Raw genomic sequence first — 23,734 nt, 5'->3', positions numbered from 1 at the left:
TTCTGTTGATTCAAATTTTAAAATGAATGAAAGACATGCCCATTTTCAGATTTAGAAGGACTATTGATGGGATAAAAATAATTACCACTTTTTGAAATCTCATTATAGAAAAAACAGTTTGTTGACTAAAAAGAACCTGCTAAGGATGACTTTCTCCTATAAACCCTTGGGCAGTTAGGTTTGTGTGTTCTGCTAGTTAGTTGATTCAGTCAACACGAAGCAAAGCATTCTAAATGTATAGATTCAATTTACTTTTCAGTATAAAAATCTTTTCTTCTTTTGTTAATTTATAAGCTACCAATGCCATTAGTTTCAAAATTGGTGTCAAACCTGCTGCTATTTGGTGAATGGGACCAGGCTAGTGTCAAGCCAAAACTTTTATTATGTGTTATCTATATAGATAATATCTAGCTCTGAAAACTACCTAATTTTGATTTCACAAAGATACTGAAACTCGAGAAAAATCATTAAATAATTTAATTAAAATCTAGGTGCCTGCAGAAATAAAAAAAACAACTGCACATCTCGATTTTTGAACAAGATCCTATTTCTATAAAATTACTAAGGTAAATACTCTTAAATTTAAAAACTACTCAACTGCCCTGTGAATGATTGTTGGAGAAATCTCTTTGTTTCGCAGTTCCTGAGAGTAAAGACTAAGATAAGATCTAACTCAGTGACTGGTGAAAAAATAGTATTTACTGTATTATTGTTATGAGTTTTGTTTTTTTTCCTAATACTAGAAATAAAATTTTGGAAAACTGGTCATACAACCAATTCCAAAAATATTTTAATCCATATAAGTAAAACAAAAATGGAAAAGTAGACTAGCAGGCAAGGGAGGGATAAAAGTATATACATGAGACAGTAAAAGAAAAGGCATAGGGAAGAAAAATTCTAAAAGCAGCAATAAGATTTTGAGGATGTGGCTAACATCTATTCATAGTGATTTACTAATCTCTCAATTAAACTGCAGTTTGCTCTTAGACCACTCACTTGGTCTTCTTGATGCCTAAGTTGTTAGTCTTTATTTCTGCTACAGATAAAATAAGTTTTTATTTCCCTTTGTTTCTCTGTAGGAGGTAATGAACTATCCAACTCAATGTTTCTGTTGGTTGATTTTGATGAACTGTTTTTCTTTTTACAAGGGGAGGGTTCAATGGTGGCTGGAGTGTATAAAGAAATGATTGTGATATTAAGTTAAAAGTTATCAATAAAACTCAAAAATAAATCCATCTTTGGGAATATTGGTGTCCACTTGCAGGTATCTCCTTCAGTATCCATTACAATTTTCTGTGTGTTTTAAGGTAAAGTTCTTTTTTTTTCCCAACAAAAATTTAACTTTGTTTCTTCTTTTCTTTTAGGAACCAACTACTATTTCAGCCATGAAGATTTCTACAAAACAGGTAATTTCATATTGGTAGGAGAGCTTTTTTTTTTCCCTGTTTTTTTGCAGGGCAATGGGGCTTAAGTGACTTGCCCAGGGTCACACAGCTAGTAAGTGTCAAAGTGTCAAGTGTCTGAGGCCAGATTTGAACTCAGGTACTCCTATCCAAGGCCATGCTTTATCCACTGCTGATGCCACTAGCTGCCCACAGGAGAGCTTTTTTAAAAATTTCAAAATAGAAACAGTTTTATATTTTTTATATGAAGTATGTCATCAAATAAGTGAACTTATTAGATAAATTCCCTAATTTCATAGATTTGGAAACTGAGGTTGTGAGTTGTTAAGGACATTTGTGTAAGATGAAAAAAAAATTGCTGTGTCACAGTGAGGATTTGAACCTAGGTTCGGACTCTCTTTTTTCCACATTTTTATACATACATTAGATTTTAAAGATACATACATATGTATATATATATTTTAAACAAGAAAAAGAAGACAGCTTGTGGTGCAGTGGATAAAGGCTGGGCCGGACTCAGGAAGACTCATCTTCCTGGATTCACATCTGGCCTCAGACATTTAGTAGTTGTGTGATCCTTAGTGAGTCACTTAACCCTGTTTACATTAGTTCCTCATCTGTAAAATGAGCTGGAGAAGGAAATAGCAAACCACTCCAGTATCTTTGCCAAGAGAACCCCAAATGGTGATGGAGATGACTGAAAAATATCAACAGAAAAAGACAGAAACATTTAGATTTTATCATATGGTGAGTAAGCGCAGAACTAAAACATGATGATTTATGATTAAAAAATATGTGAGGGGCATCTAGGTGGCACAGTGGATAAAGCACAAGCCCTGGATTCAGGAGGACCTGAGTTCAAATCTGACCTCAGAAACTTGACACTATTAGCTGGTGACCCTGGCAAGTCACCTTAACCCTTATGCATACCACCCCACACCCAAAAAAAAAAAAATATATATATATAATATATATATATATATATATTAATATATATATATATATATATATAATATATATATATTATATATATACTAAAAGCACTGTACATATGTTATCTCACTAAATCCTTACAACAATCTTCTGAGAGGTGTTATTTCTATCTTCATTACACAGATGAGTAAACTAAGGGTGAGAGAAGTTAAGTAAGTGATTTGTCTAAGACCACACAACTAGTAAATATCTGAGATGAGATTTAATTTCAGATCTTTCCACCTCCAAAGCCAACACTCTTGACAAAGCCTACAGATTTTAATACAGTGTTCCTTAACTTTTATTTAAAAAGAACTTCTTTTTCTGATCCTCTACTTGTTTAGTTTAAATTGTTCAAAAGTATGAGTTAAAAATTTTAAAGGTACAGCAAGAAAGATTGATTTTTAATTTGAAATCTTTGTTGGATTCACTGAATATTCCTGCCTTGGTATCTGTAGTTTTCCAAAAATGCAAAAGGAATTGAGAAAAATACCTTAGCAAAAATATCCTCTAAGATATATAATATATATATATATATATATATATATATATATATGTATATATATATATATAATTTTAAAATCCCATTTACAGAAAATTTTATTCATTTTTATGACTGAAAAAAAATATTCATTCATCCTGGTGGCCACATTCTGGTGAATAGGCTAATTTTAATGATGCTGATATTTGGAAAGAATTTGAAGTATTGCCAGACTTTGCCTCAAAGTTAGTAGGACTTGTCAGAGCTTCTTTTCCATTGATGCAGTCTTTGCAAATACAGAGTCAACTTGAACATTGGAGTAGGACTTAAGCGAGGTTTAAAGAAAATATCATGTCACATATATTTCATCTGAAATGATATAATTATTCCTGAATGTGTATTTGTAAAAGGTATTATCTGTAAAGACATTTAATAAAACCACCTTCTTGTAATGATCTTGTCTTCAAAGATCATTTTACCTACATGAGAAAGCTATAGTTTGCTTAGACTTTGGAAAACATTTTTATAGTTTACACATTTTGAAACTTCAGGGCAAAAATTATTGTTTCCCAATTGTATATAAAGCCCATGCTTACTAATAGTAAGTTTATTTGTGCTCATGAGTCTTAGTTCCTCCTTTCAGATTTAATGAGTGCTTTGGCAGCCATTAAGCAAAACAGATGATGGCTAAATGATGCAGTTTTCACAAACAAATCTTGTTTTACTTTTTAATGAATTATATTCTGTTTCCATAGTGTTGCCAGTTATTAATGTCAACTATATGCAGTTCATTAAAAAAATAAGAAATAATATTTTGCTGCTAAACAATCACTTTTTTTCTTTTTTGCTAAACAACTGAAACAATGTTAGGATTTGGAAATATGTCTTGAAAATTTTGTTTTATTAGGTAGTGGTTCCTTCCATACTCCTCAAAGAACTGCCATTTCCAAGAGTATGCCACTGTTACCTAGATGAACCATGTTTTGAGGATATTTTGGTAACTCAGTGTAATCCTAATTTGATTCTGTACATATGATTTGGGAAAAATCACAACTAATTTGGGGCTCAGATCTCCTCTCATATAAAATGAGGGTGTTGGACTGGATGGTCTGTAAGACTCCTTCCAATTCTAAAAACATAAAGTCAAATGGTAATATTCAAATGAATGAGAGTAGTAGCAGCAGAAGCTAACCCCAAGTTTAAGCAACGTAACAGCTGCCAAGTACATTGGTCAATGAAATAAGGAGATAAAGTGGATATGAGTAAAACTGGAAAAATAGTCACTGACTAAAGTGATATCTTATGTATAACACAATTTGAGATCCATTCTTCTAGGTCTGTCTTAATCTTATGCTTTTTCCTGCAAACCAGATATTAAGACCATATTTTGCTAAAATAGAGATTCTCTTCCCACAAGGATATATGAAAATAGATTGATAAATAATCTCCAAGATACTTAGAGATAATATGTGCAAGTGAAACTCATAGTGGAAGATTAATGACCCTGATACTGTCATCTTACCCCCTCATAAGCATGTTTTCACCTGTTCTTATGACCTAACATTTGTCAGTTGTTGGCAAGGAAATGTGGGGGATTTCCAGGATGAAAGCCAGGACTGCATGCTTCCTCACATAATGAGTTTTAGTAAGAATTGCTTTGCCCTTATATTCAGCATTTAATTTGTGTCTTCATGTGAAGTTTCTTCACACACTGCCTGTTCTGAAATACTTTCCATTTTTTTTTTAAAAAATTCTGATTTTATCAAGTAGTCAGAAAGTCTTCCACCAAAGAAGAAAGAAAATCAATATTATCTCAATGAAATATGTTATAGTTGAAGGCATTTGGTACACTGAAACTTATTTGAACTGTGCCCACTATTTTTTCTGACTTTGGATTGTCCTCACCTTCTGGCAGTCATCAAACTATCCTTTCGATCTTGCCTTCCTTCCATGGACTTTTAATATATTATTTTCTCTTTAAAAGCAGTAGAACTTATTAGAAGAATAAAAGTGTCCTCATTTTTGAAATGGTATAAGTCACTTCTTAAATACCACCAGAGAAGACGTGGTTTTAAAAAAAATTAGTCTATTATCCAAATTAAATATTTTCAAAAACTGAATTGGCCAGCTTGGCCAAAATTTTTCAAAAAATCATTAGGTCCATAACATAAGTATTCTTCCTTCATGTCTTCCCTACTCTTCCCACTGTGGTTTATCAATTTCTTCCAAAAAATATATAAATGCTGTATTTGGATTCAGGAACCTTGGTTTAAATCTGTACAGTGGCTAGAAAGTGTTGCACCTGGAGTCAGAGAGACCTGAGTCCAAATCATGCTTATTCAGTATTCGGGTACTCAGATACCTACTAGCTCTGTTAACATGGATGGATCACTTTACCTTTCTCGGTTAAACTAAACTTTATCATCTGTAAAGTGAGAATAATATGTGTAAATTGCTTTGTAAACTTTAAAGCGCTTTAAGAAGGCTAGCTATTGTTGTATAGGCAGCAAGGTGGCTCAGTGGATAGAGCACTAGGCTTGGAGTCAGGTAGACCTGAGTTCAAATCCATCCTCAGACATTTACTAGCTATATGACCCTGGGCAAGTTTACTTAACATCTGTTTGCCTTAATCCACTGGAGAAGGAAATCACAAACTACTACAGTATGTTTGTCAATAAAATCTCAGGGACAGTATTGACATTTCCATGAAGAGTTGGGCATGAACAACATAAAGGACTAAATAACCACAACAAATTATTGTATTACGTTGGCCATGTTACTTCACCTTCCTTGGCTTCAGCTTTCTCCTCAGTAAAATGAGAAGTTAGGCTTAGATTAATTTCAAGGTCTCACCCAGCTTTATAATACTAATATATAATGCTGTTCCTTCCCCAGCACTATATATATAATTCCAGAGCCAAATTCAGTCATATGTGGAAGTCTCAGTAGTACCTACAAGATCAATATTTTTTTCTTGTTTATATTTAGATATTTTTATCTAGATATCTTTAGTCATGGGTCACATTGCTAACTCTCTTCTTAGATTATTTCTCCCCTGAATAATAATAATAATAATAATAGGGGCAGCTAGGTGGCGCAGTGGATAGAGCACCGGCCCTGGATTCGGGAGGACCTGAGTTCAAATCCGACCTCAGACACTTAACAAGTACTAGCTGTGTGACCCTGGGCAAGTCACTTAACCCCAATTGCCTCACCAAAAAAAAATAATAATAAAATAATAATAATAATAATAATTCTTCACATTGTACATGTCTAAGGTATCGGGTTTGTGAGTTCTTTAGCCTCTCCCTTTTCATTTTAAAATGCTATTAGTTATATTTGCCAGATTCCAGGCAAATATGTTTTACTAGTCTTTGAGCTTATCATTCCTATTTTTAAATCATGGTCTAGAAATTCAAATCCATTTCTTAAAGACCATGTTCTTGGCCAGCTATTATTCACTTCCCAGATCTACATTTTTCTTCACAATCCTTGAAGTTCAGTCAGCATTAGTTAGAATAATGGTATCTATGTCCTCAAGGCCTTCAGGACACTATATTCTTTAGCCATGTTTTCTGCATTCCCTTTATTGTTTTAATTTATCTGCATATGACCTACTAGAAGTGGGTGATAGTCAGATCTGAAAGTTTTCAGGAGGATGTCTGTTATGTTCCAAATGATGGCCAATTCCTCTTTCTCTCTCTTCTCCCTCCCTCCCTCTCTCTCTCTCTCTCTCTCTCTCTCTCTCTCTCTCTCTCTCTCTCTCTCTCTCTCTCTCTCTCTCTCTCTCTCCACACACACACACACACACACACACACACACACACACACATATATAAAATCAGATAGCAACACAGCTGCCACAGTGCCTCTATTTAGGGAGTTATGAAACACCACTATTCTTCTCTATTGTCTATGATACCATCCCTTATTGAATGAATCTCACTTAATGACACCTGAGAATCCACATACTTTTTTGGAAGCTGCTTCTTCCAAAGTTAGTCCAGACATCCCTTCTACAGGAAGAGCCGTATGCCTATGATATAACTCTAAAATCTTCAGTGGGCTGTCTTCCTCTTTTTGTCACAATTCTCTATCCTACTTCTTGACACTTATGATTCCATTAGAAACTGCTTATTCTTAGTGACTGTCACTGACCCTTTTCTATGCTGAGAAACCACCTTTAAATGTTTATATTGGGACTTTTGCCAGGGATTGCCAGGGAGATATCTGGTCTGTGGTTTACATAATCCTTTTCTAAAAACTAAGATAGCATTTGACAATTTCCTATTTTCCAATAAATCCTGCTATTGCTTAAAAAAAAAATAGCAACAGTGTGGTTCAGGAATTTCATCTGTAAGGCATAAGAATAAATTTCCATCTTACCTGAAGACACGAATTAATTTAAAAGATTCAGAGTTTTTCCTCCTCTTTGCTTACTTACCTTAAGCTTTGATTCTCCCTTAAGCATATTCATCTCCCTTTCCCAGTCAGAAGATCATCTGGCTTGATAAAGGGTACAAAAAACAAAACAGGATTTTAGTAATTCTTTTTTTTTTTTTGGTTATCTGTTAACATTATACCTTTCTCCCCAAGTAGTAGACTGATGCCTTCTTTGTTCTTCAAACAAGGTTAAAATAAACACAAAAAGGAACTGATTTTGTTAACATTCTTCACAATTCTTAGCTCCTTCTAATCTTCAGTGTCTCTGACACTCAGATGTTCTTCCGGGGAGCAGATATTAAAAATCCATCCATTTTAGGCCACATAATAAATCAATGAATAAGGTAGTAAAATTCTCAGGAACTGAAAGCAAATGGTATCTGATACAAATTCTTCATGACTATTCCAGAATCTAAGCCTAGTTTATATGTGTGTTTATTTGGTATAACTAAATTTAAGAAATGATAATGAGCAGCCTAAGAAGTAGAGACAGTGTGTTAGAGTAGAAAGAATATTGATTGTCTTTGAATGAGAAGCCCTGGCTTCATATCCAGCAGTTCACACTTACTACCTGCGTGACCTTGGCCAGTCACTTCACTTTATCGGCCATAATGAAAAATTTGAACTAGACGGTCTCTAAAGTCCCTTGTAACTCTCCATTTTTGGTACTTCTTGCAAGAGATGACCTTTATAGTAACTCCATTTAAATGTTACTATATTTGTCTCAGCTGGGTTCTGCCAAATGTTAATATCATGATTCATAAAAATAGCAGTACTTTTAGGTTTGTAAAATGCTTTACATATATTATCTCAACTAGTCATCTCAATAACTTTGTAAGGTAAGTCCCATTATTATTGCCATTTTACAGATGGCTTAGAAAGATCAAGTGATTTTACCCAGGGTCACACACCTAGTTAGTGTCTTTGAGGCAGAATTTGAATTCAAGTCTTTCATTCTTTTATATCCTATTGTTCAATCACTTGGATGAATTACCAGTCTGGAATTGATATTTTTTCCACCAAAAATATATGGTTTGATTATGTACAGAGTAAGATTCTTTTAAAATATATTTGCAAAATTTAGCCCTTATAAAAGTGACTTCTTTCCACAGCAACAATTATATATTGGCTCAGCGGCTGGAATTGCCCAGATACCTTTACATCGGTGTGATATATATGGAAAAGCCTGTGCAGAGTGTTGCCTTGCTCGAGACCCATATTGTGCTTGGGATGGTTCATCATGCTCTCGCTATTTTCCTACTGCAAAGAGGTAAGGTTCACAAGGGACATTGGTATATGTATATGTATATTATGTACACATTTGTATACACATTTGTAAAAAATTCATTGTTAAATATCAGAAGACCTAATGATTTTTTCCTTAAGATTTTTTTAGAACCACTTTTATTCTAAGTAGTACATTATATAATGATTTTCTTTCCTGGGCATTGGCCAAGAAGAAGCAATCACAACATTATAATAGTTTATGGATTATATGACTGGTACTTTACAAAATACTTTAAAAAGTCACTAAGGGCAAAAAAAAAAAAACGAAAGAAACGTCACTAAGGAAAAACTAGGGTGATCTACAAAATGAACAAGGCTTCTGCTGAATAACAGAGTGGGAAAACAAAAAATCTTTGGGATACTACTATCCAAATTCCTATACAGCCAGGTTTTAGTTTTATACTTTCAAAGCTGTATCATGTAATATGTCACATATATTATACACAATTAATTAAACAACATATAATAATTAAGTTATATATGACATATACATGGTATATATAGCAGCTGGGTGGCACAGTGGATAGAGTGCCAGGTCTGGAATTGGGAACACTCATGTTCCTGAGTTAAAATCTGGCCTCAGACACTAGCTCTGTGACCCTGGGTAAGTCACTTAACCCCATTTGCCTCAGTTCATCTGTGTCAAATGAGCTGGAGAAGAAAATAGTGAATCACTCCAATACCCTTGCTAAAAAAAATAAATAAATAAATAATAAATCAAATGGGGTCCAAAAGAGTGGACCTAACTGTAAAATGCAACATATATAGTCCATATGTACATACACACAAAAAAATGAAGCACAGTAAATAATTGTTGCGTCTATCTTCAGACTTTGTAATTTAGTTGCTAAACTACCATTAGCAAGTTACCTAGGGAGGCAATGTAATAGAATGGAAAGAGTTTTGGATTCAGTCAGAGGCTGTGGGTTCACTTTCTAACTCTTCTACTGCCTACCTTGACTGGTTTCCTCATCAGTGAAATAAGGGAGTTAGGTGGTCTCTAAGGTCCCTTAGAGCCGAGCTTCTTAAATTGTGGGTCACAACCCCATAACAATAGGGGCAGGGGGAGGGTCATGAAAAATTTGGCAACAGTAAAAGGCTATGTATACCTATTTTATATACCTGGGGTTGTGTAAACATTTCTTTGGCAAAAGTGGGTAGTGAGTGGAAAAAGCTTAAGAAGCACTGTCTTTGAGCTCTAATTCTAAAATTGAGTGATACTATTTGTAATATAGTATACCACAAAGCAAAAGTAAGACTTATAAATGTATTCTTATATGACAAAGTTTCATCACATTTGCCATTTTGCTTTCATCTATCTATATAATTTTTATGTCAGAGCATTTCATACCACCAAAGGCCTGGAAATAATTGGTGGGGCTTTCTGTTTTCTTAGCTCCCATCCCCTGTTGTCCAATCCTAGAGATATTTTAATATTGTACCAGCCAGTATACTCGCCCTTCCATCCTTATTTATAAACTTATACTTTACAATTCACAGTTCTACTGACAGAGAACCCTTTCAGACTCACTCTTTCTCTGTCCCTTCCCTTTGGTTCTACTCACTTCTCCTTAAGACTTTTCCCTTTGTCACAAGTCATCTCAGGCTCTGGAGGAAAAAAAAAAATCTTTGGCTGTGCTATAATTTTCTAAGTCCTGGAAACAAACTCCATATTCAGGTATGATGTCCTTTCTCCCTCTAGCAGGAGATAGGCTTCTTCCATCTAAGGACATGCCTCCAATTTCCCCAATCACCTCCCTGCCCAATTTCCTCTACATTAGGGTGGAATTATTTAAATCACTTTAGGATACTAAGGATCTTTGTCTTTTGTCATTCTCAAAGTATGCATGCCTGCAGGGCATTTCTATCTCTAACTCTGGGGAGATTGGAAGGAAAAGGAAATCCCAGCTAGATACAAAAGCTGCTATGGACATCAGAGTTGCTATTATTATATTATTAACTACATAATAATCATTTATCCACTAGGGAGTACTGTTAGCCACTTGCCTGATCTTTATGCATAAAGACTAGGCATTTGTAATTCCAGTCTGACTCTAGCAGTTACAGGTTTTAGCTAATACAAGAGGGCTCTCAGGAAAATGACTGACTTTCTATGGTTATCAAAGAGCTGACAACCTTTGTCTCCTAGCTCTGCCGCTTTTGTGGGTTGCAGTGCCTGTCTTCTCAGTAGAGACTCTCACTAGGTGGTGAGGTCTGTGTGAATTTATATAATTATTCTCTTGACTTAGTCTCTACCTACTAGAAAAAAATCCACCCTCTTCCCTTTGTCCTGTATTTTAATAAAGTCAGCTGCAAACAAAAAGCTACTCCTCGGGGTGCATGTGCCTGGCTTCTCCCAAAGCCACAAGGCCCTTAATCAGTCTATTAGACATGCACCAAACTCAGGACTATCAGGAATATGGTTCAGGTACTTAGACCTCCCTCTCAGAAACTCCTACTAGGAGCCATCAAAATAGCTCCTGCTATTACATTTGTGGCCTCCTGATGGGTCAGTGTCAATTAATGGAACTAGTAGCCTGGGACACTTACTAACGCCATGGGTGACCTTAAAGACAAGACCTCTTTTCCTTACTCATTGTTCTGTTACTGAGACCTTCAATCTGACCCTGCAACTGTCTCCCTGAATGACTTGCCTTTGGGCTGGGCTGCATAGGACCCTGATTGCTCCTTCTCCTTATTCATCAGTAGTGGAGCAGCATACTGGATTTAAAGAAAAAAACAGATAACAAAGAAATGCTTTTCATCCTTGAATTTCCTATTCCCAGATGCTGCATCCTCCATCTGTTGCATCTCATATTCCCTTTTTTCCCCACCCTCTCCTATGTGTATGGCTCCAGGATTACACCACATGAGTAGGGAACACAGGACAAGTCAGGAGACTGGGGAAGGAGGAGATTGCGATATTGTCTACACATAGGAAAATACTCTATACTCTAAGACTATAGACATTTAGATTACTTGAATATCTAAATAGATCTGTGATTTCATCAATGTGTATGTGGTTTTTTCTTCCATTAGTATAGTTTATAACACATCTATGCCTTCTTAGCTCAATAATCCTTGTTTTTGTTCAAAACCTTCTTCTTAGAGGATCAAGTCAACATTATGGAGGGCTTTTAAGTCAAGGGTTCTTAATAGGGGATCTATGAATCTAAAAGGAAATTGATAAATTGGTTCCCTTTGTGATTCTATGCATTTTATTTTATGCATTTAAAAATGTTAAAAGGTGTCCATATGATATGTTTACCAGACTTCCAAAGAAGTCCATAACACACACACACACACACACACACACATATACTTAAGAGCCCCTGCCCTCAAGGAGCTCACTATGAATGAAGCTTGACTGTGAAAGAATATACCTTCTCTACTAACCAAATATAGCTGTGTTAACTTGTATATCTTTACCACAAGCTCAACTGAAATTGACATCTAACAGCAACTTGTTAAAAGATCTGAGGGGGCAGCTAGGTGGAGCAGTGGATAAAGCACTGGCCCTGGATTCAGTAGGACCTGAGTTCAAATTTGGCCTCAGACACTTGACACTTACTAGCTGTGTGACACTGGGCAAGTCACTTAACCCTTATTGCCCCCAAAAAACAAACCAAAACAACAACAACAAAAAAGATCTGAGACATCTAACAAAAAATAACTTTACATAAAGTCTCACTTATTATGCCAGTATACTAAAAAAAACAAGTTATATTTCAATATTCATGGGTAATAGGAACTAATCTTGTGATATAATTGGTATATATATATATATATATATACACACACCAATTATATATATTCTATATATAATTATGTATGTCCTATATATTAATTATATATATATATTCAATAAACAATTATAATTATATATATAATTATATATACACACCAATTATATATTCTCTATATAATTTATATATATTCTATGTAATCATATATATATATACCAAATATATCACAAGATTAGTCTCTTTTCCCTGCATATGAAGAAACTTCCTCCCTAAGTCAGCACTTTTTCTTCAGCTAGATTCTTAAAGAGTTGAAATGATCACAGAGAAATTCAGTGGCTTAACTAGGGTCACACAGCCAGTGTGTGTCAGAGGTGGGAAGTGAACCCAAGTCTTCCTGACTCCAACGCCTAACCTCTAACTGTAGACTATTATTGAATATTAAGAGATGTTTACAAATTGCAAAATGCTCCTTATATCACAAAGATTACCCAAAATATTTACTTTTAGTCATTCATGTCTGACTCATTACAACTCCATTTGTGATTTTTCTTGGCCAAGATACTACAATGGTTTGATATTTCCTTCCCTCGTTTATTATTTCCTTCTCTAGTTTATTATACAGATGAGGAAACTGAGGCAAACAGGGTTAAGTGATCCCCACAGCAAGTGAGTTTCTGAAATCAGATTTCAACTCCCGAAGATAAGTCTTCCTCACTGCAGGCCTGACACTATATCCACTAGGCTACCAAGTTGCCAAAGTATTTACTTAGTGTGTGCTTAATGCTGTGTTATATGTTATGGGAAAAGCATAGTGGGAACATAGGGCATTTTCCTGCATGGGGTTTATATTTTAGTTAGGGAAATTAAACACATATACCTAATTTAAACCCTGTTTCTGTTATTTACTAGTTGTCTGACCTAAGAAAATAACTTTGCCCCTCTGGACCTCATCTTGATCTGTAAAAAGAGTGAAATGGCCTAAATGATGATTAAGGTCACTTAACATTCCAAACATTTTGATACTATGAAAGGAAGCCATCTCATTGTCCAAAGTTTTTCTGTGCCCCCAAATAACTCTCCATAATTTTTTGCTGATATCTAACATCGACTAAATCCTAAAGTATTTTCAATTTGTCAATGATAATTGAGAAAACACATAAGCTATGTAGCCTAAATCTAGTGTAAGTTATCAAAATTAAACTACACATATATTTAGATATTGGATCAGCTGAAAACGAATGTTTCAAGTGTCTTCAATTTGAATCTAAGCTACTTGAAAGTTGAATTGTTTAACAATTTGTACTTGTCTTACCAGTGCTTACTTAGCACATGATAGGTGCTGTCTTGTAACAGGTATTTAAGAAATATCTCATGAATGGTTCTGTTATCCATCATTAAATGTATTCTTAAGCCATTTTAACTTCAATGAATTCAAGTATTTCTTCTATAAGAAGGGTATTAAAGGCTTGGTAGGAATTTTATATATATATATACATATATATACATATATATATACATATATATATAGCATAAATTTATCATAGAGCATGCATAGCAAAAACGTATATAACAATAGGTTGTTGGTTTGGTTTTTGTTTTTTTTTTTTTTCCCCACAGTAAACTGGTAAGGTAGATATTAAAGGTAACAACAGCAACATTTGACAGATGATGAAACTGGAAGTCAAAGGATAAGGGGTTTGCCTGCAATGACACAACTAATGTGTCAGAAGTGGGACTGGAACACAAGTCTCTCCTGACTGCTGGCCCAAAACTAGTTCTGCTTCACCCTACATCCACATTTAAGATTGACTGTCTAAAAGCAAGTGTTTATTAGAAAACTCCTACTCATAAACTGTTTTGGAAGAAGTTTGGGAAAAAAAAAGGTTGAACAGGTTTCTATATTACTAACTTATAAACTGGTTAGTTCTTGATAAAAAGTTTTAGGCTCTCATGTTAAACACTATTCTGGAATCTATTCATAATGGTCTTCATCTTCAACTGAAAAATCTAAATGAAAATTGATAGGCTTTTACAATGTTAATATAATATTTAAAAAACTTATAAATTATAAGTATCTGATGACAAATATTGCATCATATCAGACATATACAATCCCCTTAGTCCACTTCACTTTTCCTTCTTTGCAGGTAAACTTTTTTACCCTATGATGTTTAAAATCTAAATATGTGGTCACCTTAAATTAGAAGCTTTAGCACCAGTCTTTGGGCATTAAGCATTTATTAAAGCATACTAGGTATTAGGAAAAAAAAAAAAAAAGAACACATGGAGTTAAGAAAAGACCTATCTAGCCTAGTGTTCCAGCCTGGTCTGGTTCTTCCTCAAGTCCTCAGCCATGAGCCTGCTTCAACTCCAAACTGAGTGTGGAAGCTTTATATAGGTCTGGAGCAGAGGCGGTTCTTATACACTGCTTCCAATTTATTGGAAGGCATCATCCAACTCCATTGTTCAATGGACTTGAAGGTGGTCTGGAGTTGAGTTCAAAGTCCTTAGCTTCTGAGAACAATTCCTCCTTAAGGGCCAGCCAGGTGTGGTTACAATCTAATTAACTTGAAGTAGGCTAATCAGCAAAGTCAATCACTCTCACTTAATTCAATCAGTTTAGATTTATCTCCAGGTGAGCCTTTGAGTATCTGCCAAATCCCATTATTTTCTCACAACCCACTACTGACGTTGGCAGATTAATCTTAAAAATTTGAAACTTAGTGAAGAAATGAACATATTATTGATCCAAAATAACATAGATAATTTAATACTTTACAACATGACGGTGATTATGAGGATAAAAATCATAGTTATTTTAGATTAAAACATCATGCTTCCTCAGTACTTTTTGTGGGGCAGTTAAGTGGTGCAGTGGATAGAGCACCATACCTGGAGCTAGGAAGACTCATCTTTATGAGTTTAAATGTGACTTCAGATACTTACTTGCTATGTGACCTTGGTCAAGTCACTTAACCTATTTGCCTCAGTTTCCTCTTCTTTAAAGTGAGCTGGAGAAGGAAATGGAAAACTACTCCAGTATCTTTGCTAATAAAACCCCAAATGGGGTCATGAAAAGATGGACATTACTGAAAAAGTGATTAAAAGATGACAAAATGTATTTTTTTTCTACAGGGGGCAAAAAAAAGAATTCAAAAGCAACAGAATTCAGCTTTAAATTGATGTTGGATAGATCTTCCATTCTTTGTGTGAATCTGTTAATATGAGAATTTGAGAGGAGTTGAGGGAAGAAGTTCCTTAAAATAAGCCCTTTAGCATTCTCATCACAAATTAAACACTGAATATTATGATGTAGTTGAAATATGTTTACTGAATCCTTTAGACTATAAAAGCGTAAGGAATTATCATTAACACATTTCCCTTTCATTGTAGATGAATTCTACTTAATCCATATCACTTGTCTAGCACTATGTTTTTAAAAAGGGATTTTTTTTAGAAGTTTCAGCTTGTATTTTCTCCCCATTAATTACATTTTTAAAGTGCCTAAATGACAGTTGAGAGTCTCCTCAGATGCTTTGTGGTTCGTGTTTCACAAGTTCCCATGTTGGCTTAATTTTGAAATGTGTGACATTTGTTTGATATCCTCACTAATTCTACAAATAGAATTCTATAAATACGTTTGTCTTTGGAATTTATGAATGCAGTAACAGAATCTACATTGGCAGCTTGAAATGGTCTTTGTGTGACTTCTTTTTAATTACAGAGAAGTTTTAGAGTCGGCAAATAATCATCAAATTAGGAAGTAGAGAGGACTCAGGCCAGAATATTCTAGCCTTTTTTGGTCCATTACACAATGTCATCTATCACTCCACACCCTTTTCTTTCAACCACTGGGTTTATGTACACACCTACACAGAAATCACCCTGTCCTCATTTTATTTTGGTTAGTAGCATACTCACCCTAGTCAAAAATGTAAGGGAGTGAGGAAATCCAGAACACTCCACATCAAAGATGTCTTCTTTGAGAACCAAAGTGTTTTGATGCTGTGGATAGGGATCTAAATTATTCAGACCATTTTCCTGTCAGGTCAGAGATGCCATGCATCATTGACTTAGGAGAGTTTCTTCAACCCTAAAAAATGTGAAAATGTTCAGTTTGTGCAATTATTTGTCTTACAAGACACAATATACAAAAAATTGCTAAATTTTACATGATTTACAGATGGTGTTTATACTGTGACTACTAGCTGAGAAATGCAAAATATTTTGCAAAAATCCTAGAAAATTTTTGTATCCCTCACACTGTACTGCAGTACAAGGCAAATGGCAAGGACTCAGGAAGTGATTCTTTAATAAATAAATATAACCATTCCATGCCTAGGAGAATATTATAGTTTTAGAAATAGGAAAATTCAAAGATGAATGAACAATTCCTCAGAGCAAAAGAAGTGATGTATACATGAAATAAAAATGTTTCTATTTAAGTTTTATACTCCTTATGTCACTGATTTAAACATGCTTCTCCTCCCATCCATCCTTTCTTTCAACCTTCTCTGTACTCTTTTCATAGGGCTTTTATTGTATTAATCCTGATTAATCATAATTTTATGAAAATCATATCGAAAGGAACCTAAACCTTGTTGTTTGATGTGAATAAGTGAACAAGCCTTTGTTCAGCATCTACTATGTGTCAGTCACTGTACTAGACCCTGGGAATACAAGTCAGAATTATTGTACTCCAAGATCTCAAATTCTTATGACACATGGAATGGGGGTGAGGATGGAATTTTGGTCTGAGGAATCAGAGACCAAAGGATTGTGAGTAGAAGCACAGGGCAGTGAATTGTCATACCCTTTCCATTAACAATGGTAAGGATTTGAATACTGTTCCCAGAGTAAGAGATTAAGAAAAAGTCATTAGCAATGGTAGTAAAGATGGTAAAATTCCCATAAAGATGGCAAAATGGTTGATTAGAGCCTGCTTCCCTCCTGGAGGACTAGGTAGGATGTGAGGTGTGGCCAGGGACCGGCTATGTATAGTTGTCATTTTACTCTCTTGTCCACTAATTCTTCTATGTATAACCTTGGCAACTTCACTTAAATGTCAGAGTCCCAGGGCCTTTTCTGTAAATTTGTGGTTTAGAGTAAATGGTCAATAAGGTCTCCTCCTATTTTAAATCTATGATTCTATGGGGGCAGCTGGGTAGTGCAGTGGAAAAAGTGCTGTCCCTGGAGTCAGGAGGACCTAGGTTAAAATCTGACCTCTGACACTAGCTGTGTGACTCTGAACAAGATTGCCTCAATTTCCTCAACTGAAAAATGAACTGGAGAAGGAAATGGCAATCCACACTCCAATATCTTTGCCAAGAAAGCCCCCAATGAGGTCACAAAGAGTAGGACAGGAGTAAACAGTGAATACGTGATGCTCTGATCCACTCAGCACAGCTAAGTCCCAGGGCAAAGTCCTAAACCTGAAAACCTGAAGGGATTCAGTGATAGTATGGTGGAAGAGAGGGGTGTGTGTGTGTTTTAATTACAATTTTAATAGCATTAATAGGTTTAAAATTGGGGGTAACAAAGGAACAAGATTACATCAGAGGCAAGAGAGACTAGTGATGGTAGGAAAGCACTGTGGGGTGATGAAGGTGAAAAGGGTGACAAAGAGGATATAAAATAACAAATGACATAAAGTTTAGAAATCAATACTATTTTGATAAGGTTTTTCTTTGGAATTTTTTATTAAATCTTTCAGATCTTTATGTGTGCAATTTTCTCATAACTCTCATTTTAAATTTTAATAAGATGGGATTTTTCACTTTTATTTTAGAGCTTTACTTCTCTAAAAACTGTGATAAAAGTATGCAAAAATGTCACTCACCATCCTTTTGAGTAAATTGCATTTGGGAAGGTTGAAGAACAATAGAATGTGCTGTTGTTTGTTCCTTTGTTTTTCCACTCCTAAAATGTGGGCAGTAAAAAGGAATTAGCTTTACCATCTGGAAAAGCAAAAGTTATCAATAATAAGGAAGGAGTGGCTTTAATGTAAACTGGTATGATTACATTTTTGTTTCATAAGGCAGTCTGCTTTTGTGTTGCTGTGATATTGTTCTATTATCTAACTCCACTCTACCCAGACAAAGCTTTGACCAAATACAATCCTGCTGTTGTTGTATTAAATGCTGAATAAAACACCTGTGAGGGTGAATTAGTTTTGCGGTCATTTGGGACAAAAGGAACAGTTGAGAAATGTGCTCCAAAGTGAAAAAAGGAGGGAAGGAAAGAAGGATATTAGGATAGAAGGAAAGAAAGAGAGAAAGAGAGGAAGGAAGGAAGGTAATCAGGCTGAAAAAAAAAATCCCTTTGCTCAAATATTTAAATAGAAATGAAAAGATAACTTAAAGAAGCATATGGGACTGATGGGAAAAAGGAGTTGCATTTGTTGAAAGTTTTCCTTAGTGTATTAAATTAACCACTTCATGGAAATGTGGGAACAGTCATATTTTATATCTCCTTGAGTTTAGACTTTAGGAAGACATCTGACTGGTCACTTGTGTTGAGCCCACCAAATTCTTAGCATAAATCATACTTACTGATAAAATGACTTAGCCTTCTCAATCAAGACTCCATTTGTTAAAGAATTTGTTGTTTTTGTAGGTATGTCCAACTCTTCATGACTCCATGGACAATAGCATGCCAGGCCTTTCTATCCTCCACTATCTCCTGAAGTCTTTCCAAGTTCATGTTCATGGATTCGATGACTATCTATATCCATCTCATTCCCTTTTTCTTTTGTTTTTTTTTTTTACCTCCTTTCTTGTTAAAGCATGATCCTACTTTAAATCTCTTTACATTTCCCTCCAACGGTAAATTAGCCCAAGCCAGTAACAAATTCATGATTCCTATTGATTGCCATTCCACAGTCAAAGCCATAAATTCTTTGTAATCAATATTTTTTTTTTAGTGAGGCAATTGGGGTTAAGTGACTTGCCCAGGGTCATACAACTAGTAAGTGTTAAGTGTCTGAGGCCGGATTTTAACTCAGGTACTCCTGATTCCAGGGCCGGTGCTCTATTCACTGTGCCACCTAGCTGCCCCGTAATCAGTATTTTGAAAGACATAATATATTCTCAGTATAAACTAGTACAAGTGTTACACGTATTGATTATTTTGGAACCCACACTAACAAGTGCAAGAAACTGCTATATTCTAATGAAAAAACACATTATTTTACTTCGAATTCTGAGATCTACTTACAAGTTTGGCTCCTGATTTCATAAACAGTTTTTTTCATTACTCCTCACAAGCACCAAGAGTATCAAAAAGAAATCCAATAACCCATTTTCTAATGTAATGTTTTTAGACGCACAAGAAGACAAGATATACGTAATGGAGACCCACTGACTCACTGCTCAGACCTACAGCATCATGGTAAGTCACTATTCTGGAATGTATATTTTCACAGATATTTATAAACACACACAATTATTTTCTTTGTATATATCCAGCTGAGGTAAGGATGCTTATTGAAATGCAGAAGTATACAAAGAACAAAAGACCCCCCAAGAAAAGCAAAGCCATAAAACGTGTAGGATTCAACTGAGAAAACATTCATTAAGTACTTACTTTGGTCAAGACAGTAAGCTTAGTTTGTGGGGGAAGAGAGGAAGAGGAGAGGTATGAATACAAGACTTTAAAAGAAATTAGACACCCAGATAAAACATTTTAGATTACAACATGCTTGCACAGTGAGTTCTATTATTTTCATTAACAGACTGAAGTTGACTTAACTATAGACATTCTTATGAATTAATCCTATGAAACAATTTGTGATAAAATTATTATAAAGGTGTGGCAACGAACAAACTATAGCTTAAAAGAGAAAAAAACATCGACCTGTTCAAATGATTAATTTATAAGTTAATAAAATGCTAGGCAGGTATTTTTGTTAAACCTAACAACCTGAATTGTACCATAAAAGTTTTCCCTCATGATATTTAAGATCATTCTCTTGGTTACCTTATACTGTTACTTCAAGTAAATTTCATTACAATGAAGTTTTAGGTCAAATTAATCCTAATACAGGCTACCTAAAAGTGTCAAGGACTCTCTCAAGGAGTAGCCAAATCTTATTCATCCTAGAATAAAATATTAGGGATTATCTCCCTTTGTGAAAAAAATAATGGAATTATGCCTCCCTCTACTGGGGAAAATCTTCAATTTGATTTTGGTGACATCATTTCTGTTTGATTAAATAATCTTTGGCATAGACAAGAAAAATTTTCAAATGTAAGTTTTAGTGATTTTTATTCAATATGTGTATATATATATGTATGTGTGTGTATATATGTATACATATACACATACACATGCACATAAATACACGTAAAAATATGGAGGATTCAATTTTATTTTTCCTGACAAAAATTCATTCCACCAAGACAAACATAATTTTAAGCATTCTATTTGCAATTTTCTTATAATTTTCTTCATTCTTGTATTTTAAGTAATGCTACAGATGAAAAGAAATGAGTTTAGACCAATAAAATATTTGAAATCATATTTCTTACTTTCAAACACGAGTGGAAGTTTCAGTAAGAATATTTGTTTTTAGCATCCAATCCCCAGACTTCATTGTTTGCCATACAAAACATTCTTTTATGTTCATCTAATATAAATTAGTAAACTAGTTTTTACCCCATAAGAGAAATATAATTGGTTCTACAATGTTATAGCAAAAGTCATAAGGGATCTTTATTAAGTTATTTGTATGCACTTTGAAGTTCTGCAAATATTTTCATCTTTTCAACCCATATATAAATAGTTTAAGTTTTGTGCAAAATCTTAACTCATCATCATGAATTTCATGAGCATTCAGTTGGTATTGATTATATTACAGCATCTGGTGAGTTTGTTGTATTTCCTCCAGTCATGTCTGACTCTTCATGACCTCATTTGGAGTTTTCTTGGCAAATACACTAGAGTGGTTTGCCACTTCCTTCTCCTGCTCATTTTACAGATAAGGAAACAGAGACAAACAGGGTTTAGTGACTTCCCTAGGGTCACATAGCTAGTAAGTGTTTGAGTCCAGATTTGAACTTGGGAAGGTTAGGCTTCCTGACTCTAGGCCTGGCACTCTAGCCACTGTGTCCCCTAGGTAACCATCTGGTAAATTAGATGAGCATAAAACTTTAAAAATTGGAGGAGGGCATAAGTCTATAAGTAAAGTACTTCCATTATGTGCTAAAGGACAACTTTAAGTAATACAGCATAGTCTCTAGTTTAAAAGCTCAAGTAGGTTGCCACTCATTTCCACTTCCATTTCATTTAGATAAGTGGAATTAGCTGTCTTTGGTAATGAATTACTTGTCAGAACAGATTTTGTGAAAACTGTATAACTTCAGTGAAGCAATAAGCAAGTTGAAGTGTTTGATAACCTACCCTGGGTCCTCTTAATCATTAACATTTAGATTGTAAGCTTCTTGAAGTCAGACATAATTTTTTGTACTTTTGTGATTGTTATTGTGAAAAAGTATTTCTTTTCATTTTGCATCATTAATAATACCTAAGTAGCATTTAATATTTTAATAAATACTTATATACTTGAATTTGGAACCAATACAAATTTTCATGTTTTTCTTTTTTTCTCTCTTCCCTCCAACTTAAATGTTTTTGTGTGTGTGTGTGTGTGTGTGTGTGTGTGTGTTAGAAACATAATGCTTATTTATTCCATCCTCTCAGCTTTGGGAAAAAGCTTATCTAAACCAACTCATCCAGGAAGGATCAAAGATTTAAGGCTGGGAAGGACCATGCAGATCATCTAATTCAATTCTTTCATTTTATAGTTGAGGAAACTGATGGTGAAAAAGATTAAGTGACTTCCCAGGGTGATACACCTAGTGGAGGAGCAAGACCAGATTAGAATCCAGCTCACCTGATTACAAAACTGGTGCTCTTTCCACTTTACCAGGATGATGAACTAATAATTTCAGAAGAGATTCCATAACCTTTCTCAATTCAATGGCAACAGTGATGTCATCAGGAAGTTATTATTTTTGCCCAACCTAGATTTTCCATGTCCTTACTGTTTTTAGCAGAGGCTAAAAAGTAATGTATCCTCTAGACTCCTTATCTGTAAAATAGAGCATTTAAATTGAATATTCTCTAAGGTACTTTTCAGGCCCAAATTCTTCAAGTTACTGTTTTCAGCAACCTCAATAAAATTTAAAATGTCATTGAATGATCCAAACAATATTAACCCCAAATCATTTATTAACTGGGTTCTATATGGAAAACACCATACTAAGGACTGAAAACTGGTATAGAGCATTCATCTGACATCATTTATTAAGAATCTACTACATGCAATATTATAGGGTTGGAAGAACTAGGAAGAGATAAAATATAATCTCTGGCCTCATGAAGTTTATAACCTGGTAAAGCTGGTAAGAAATGTACACAGATCAAATACAAACCAGTGCTAAGTAAATAGTGGGAACAGAAAGTACTATGAGATTAAATGAGGTAAGAGAAATACACTTCTACTATAACCATTTCTGATTGCAGTTTCAATCTGTTTTGTTAATCAGTTACTGCTTATTCAGACATAATGGCATTGAATAGTAAGTGTATTTTGCATTTTATTTCCATGTGTCCTTAAAGTGCACCTGATTGGTATCACTAAAAACAACATTACTATAAAAACCAAAAATTATCAAGACAGGACTTACAATTCCCATTCAATAATATGATTAGAAGCCAGATTGCAGTCTCAATTTTTTAGGTGAAGTTATAATGGAAAGTATTTGGGGGAGAGAATGGGGATATCTGGAGTTATAGGCAAACAGAGGAGAGTAGGATAATGAAAATTAGGGAGAAATAAAATGGCTGACTTGTTCTAACGAGGACAAAATTTTTATAAAATAAAATAAATTTCTAGTAGATTCAATCAATAATGGTTTTGTGATTTTCTCCAGCTCTGTTCAAAAGAATGTGACATAGAGGAAAAAAAGAATGAGTTGGTAAGGGCAATCCCAGGTTGAGATTTGGCAAAGTGTAATCAGAAGTAGAACAAGATACTTGAGAATAGTGTAGTGCTGAATTGTTTTAAAGGAATTAATGCCACAGTAAGGACAAAGAACAGAGTTGGCAGTTGTAAAACTTAAAGAAAGATGGAGATGGTAAAAGGTTATGATTGGGTAAAGGAATTTTGGAGTTTGTGAACAAGGACAAGGAACTCGTGTCCGATTTTGATAAGATCAAGGCCATAATCTTTTTAAAACCATAAGTAAATTGAGAAAAGTGGGAAGCTCAGGTATCTGAGGGAGCATTAATATGTTGATGACCCTTGTAGGAAGTCCAGGGTATGGAGGAGAACTGGCTTAGAACTCAATGAGATAAAAAGGAGACTATCCTAGAGAAGGTCAATAGATAATCACCACCAG

The 23,734-nt window shown here is 34.6% G+C and overlaps 1 protein-coding gene across 1 annotated transcript in view; it reads left to right on the top strand.

Annotated features, from left to right (window-relative positions):
• SEMA3A (semaphorin 3A) overlaps positions 1-23,734 on the top strand; it is a 297,699-nt gene that overhangs the window by 253,755 nt on the left and 20,210 nt on the right. The window contains 3 exon segments of the mRNA XM_043969236.1: positions 1,365-1,406; positions 8,412-8,569; positions 19,654-19,721. Coding sequence (XP_043825171.1) covers positions 1,365-1,406; positions 8,412-8,569; positions 19,654-19,721 — 268 coding nt within the window.

Source organism: Dromiciops gliroides, chromosome 5, assembly GCF_019393635.1.
Source record: "Dromiciops gliroides isolate mDroGli1 chromosome 5, mDroGli1.pri, whole genome shotgun sequence".
Lineage (NCBI taxonomy): Eukaryota > Metazoa > Chordata > Mammalia > Microbiotheria > Microbiotheriidae > Dromiciops > Dromiciops gliroides.
The sequence above is the reverse complement of the archived record's forward strand: the minus strand, read 5'-3'. Positions and strand labels throughout refer to the sequence as shown.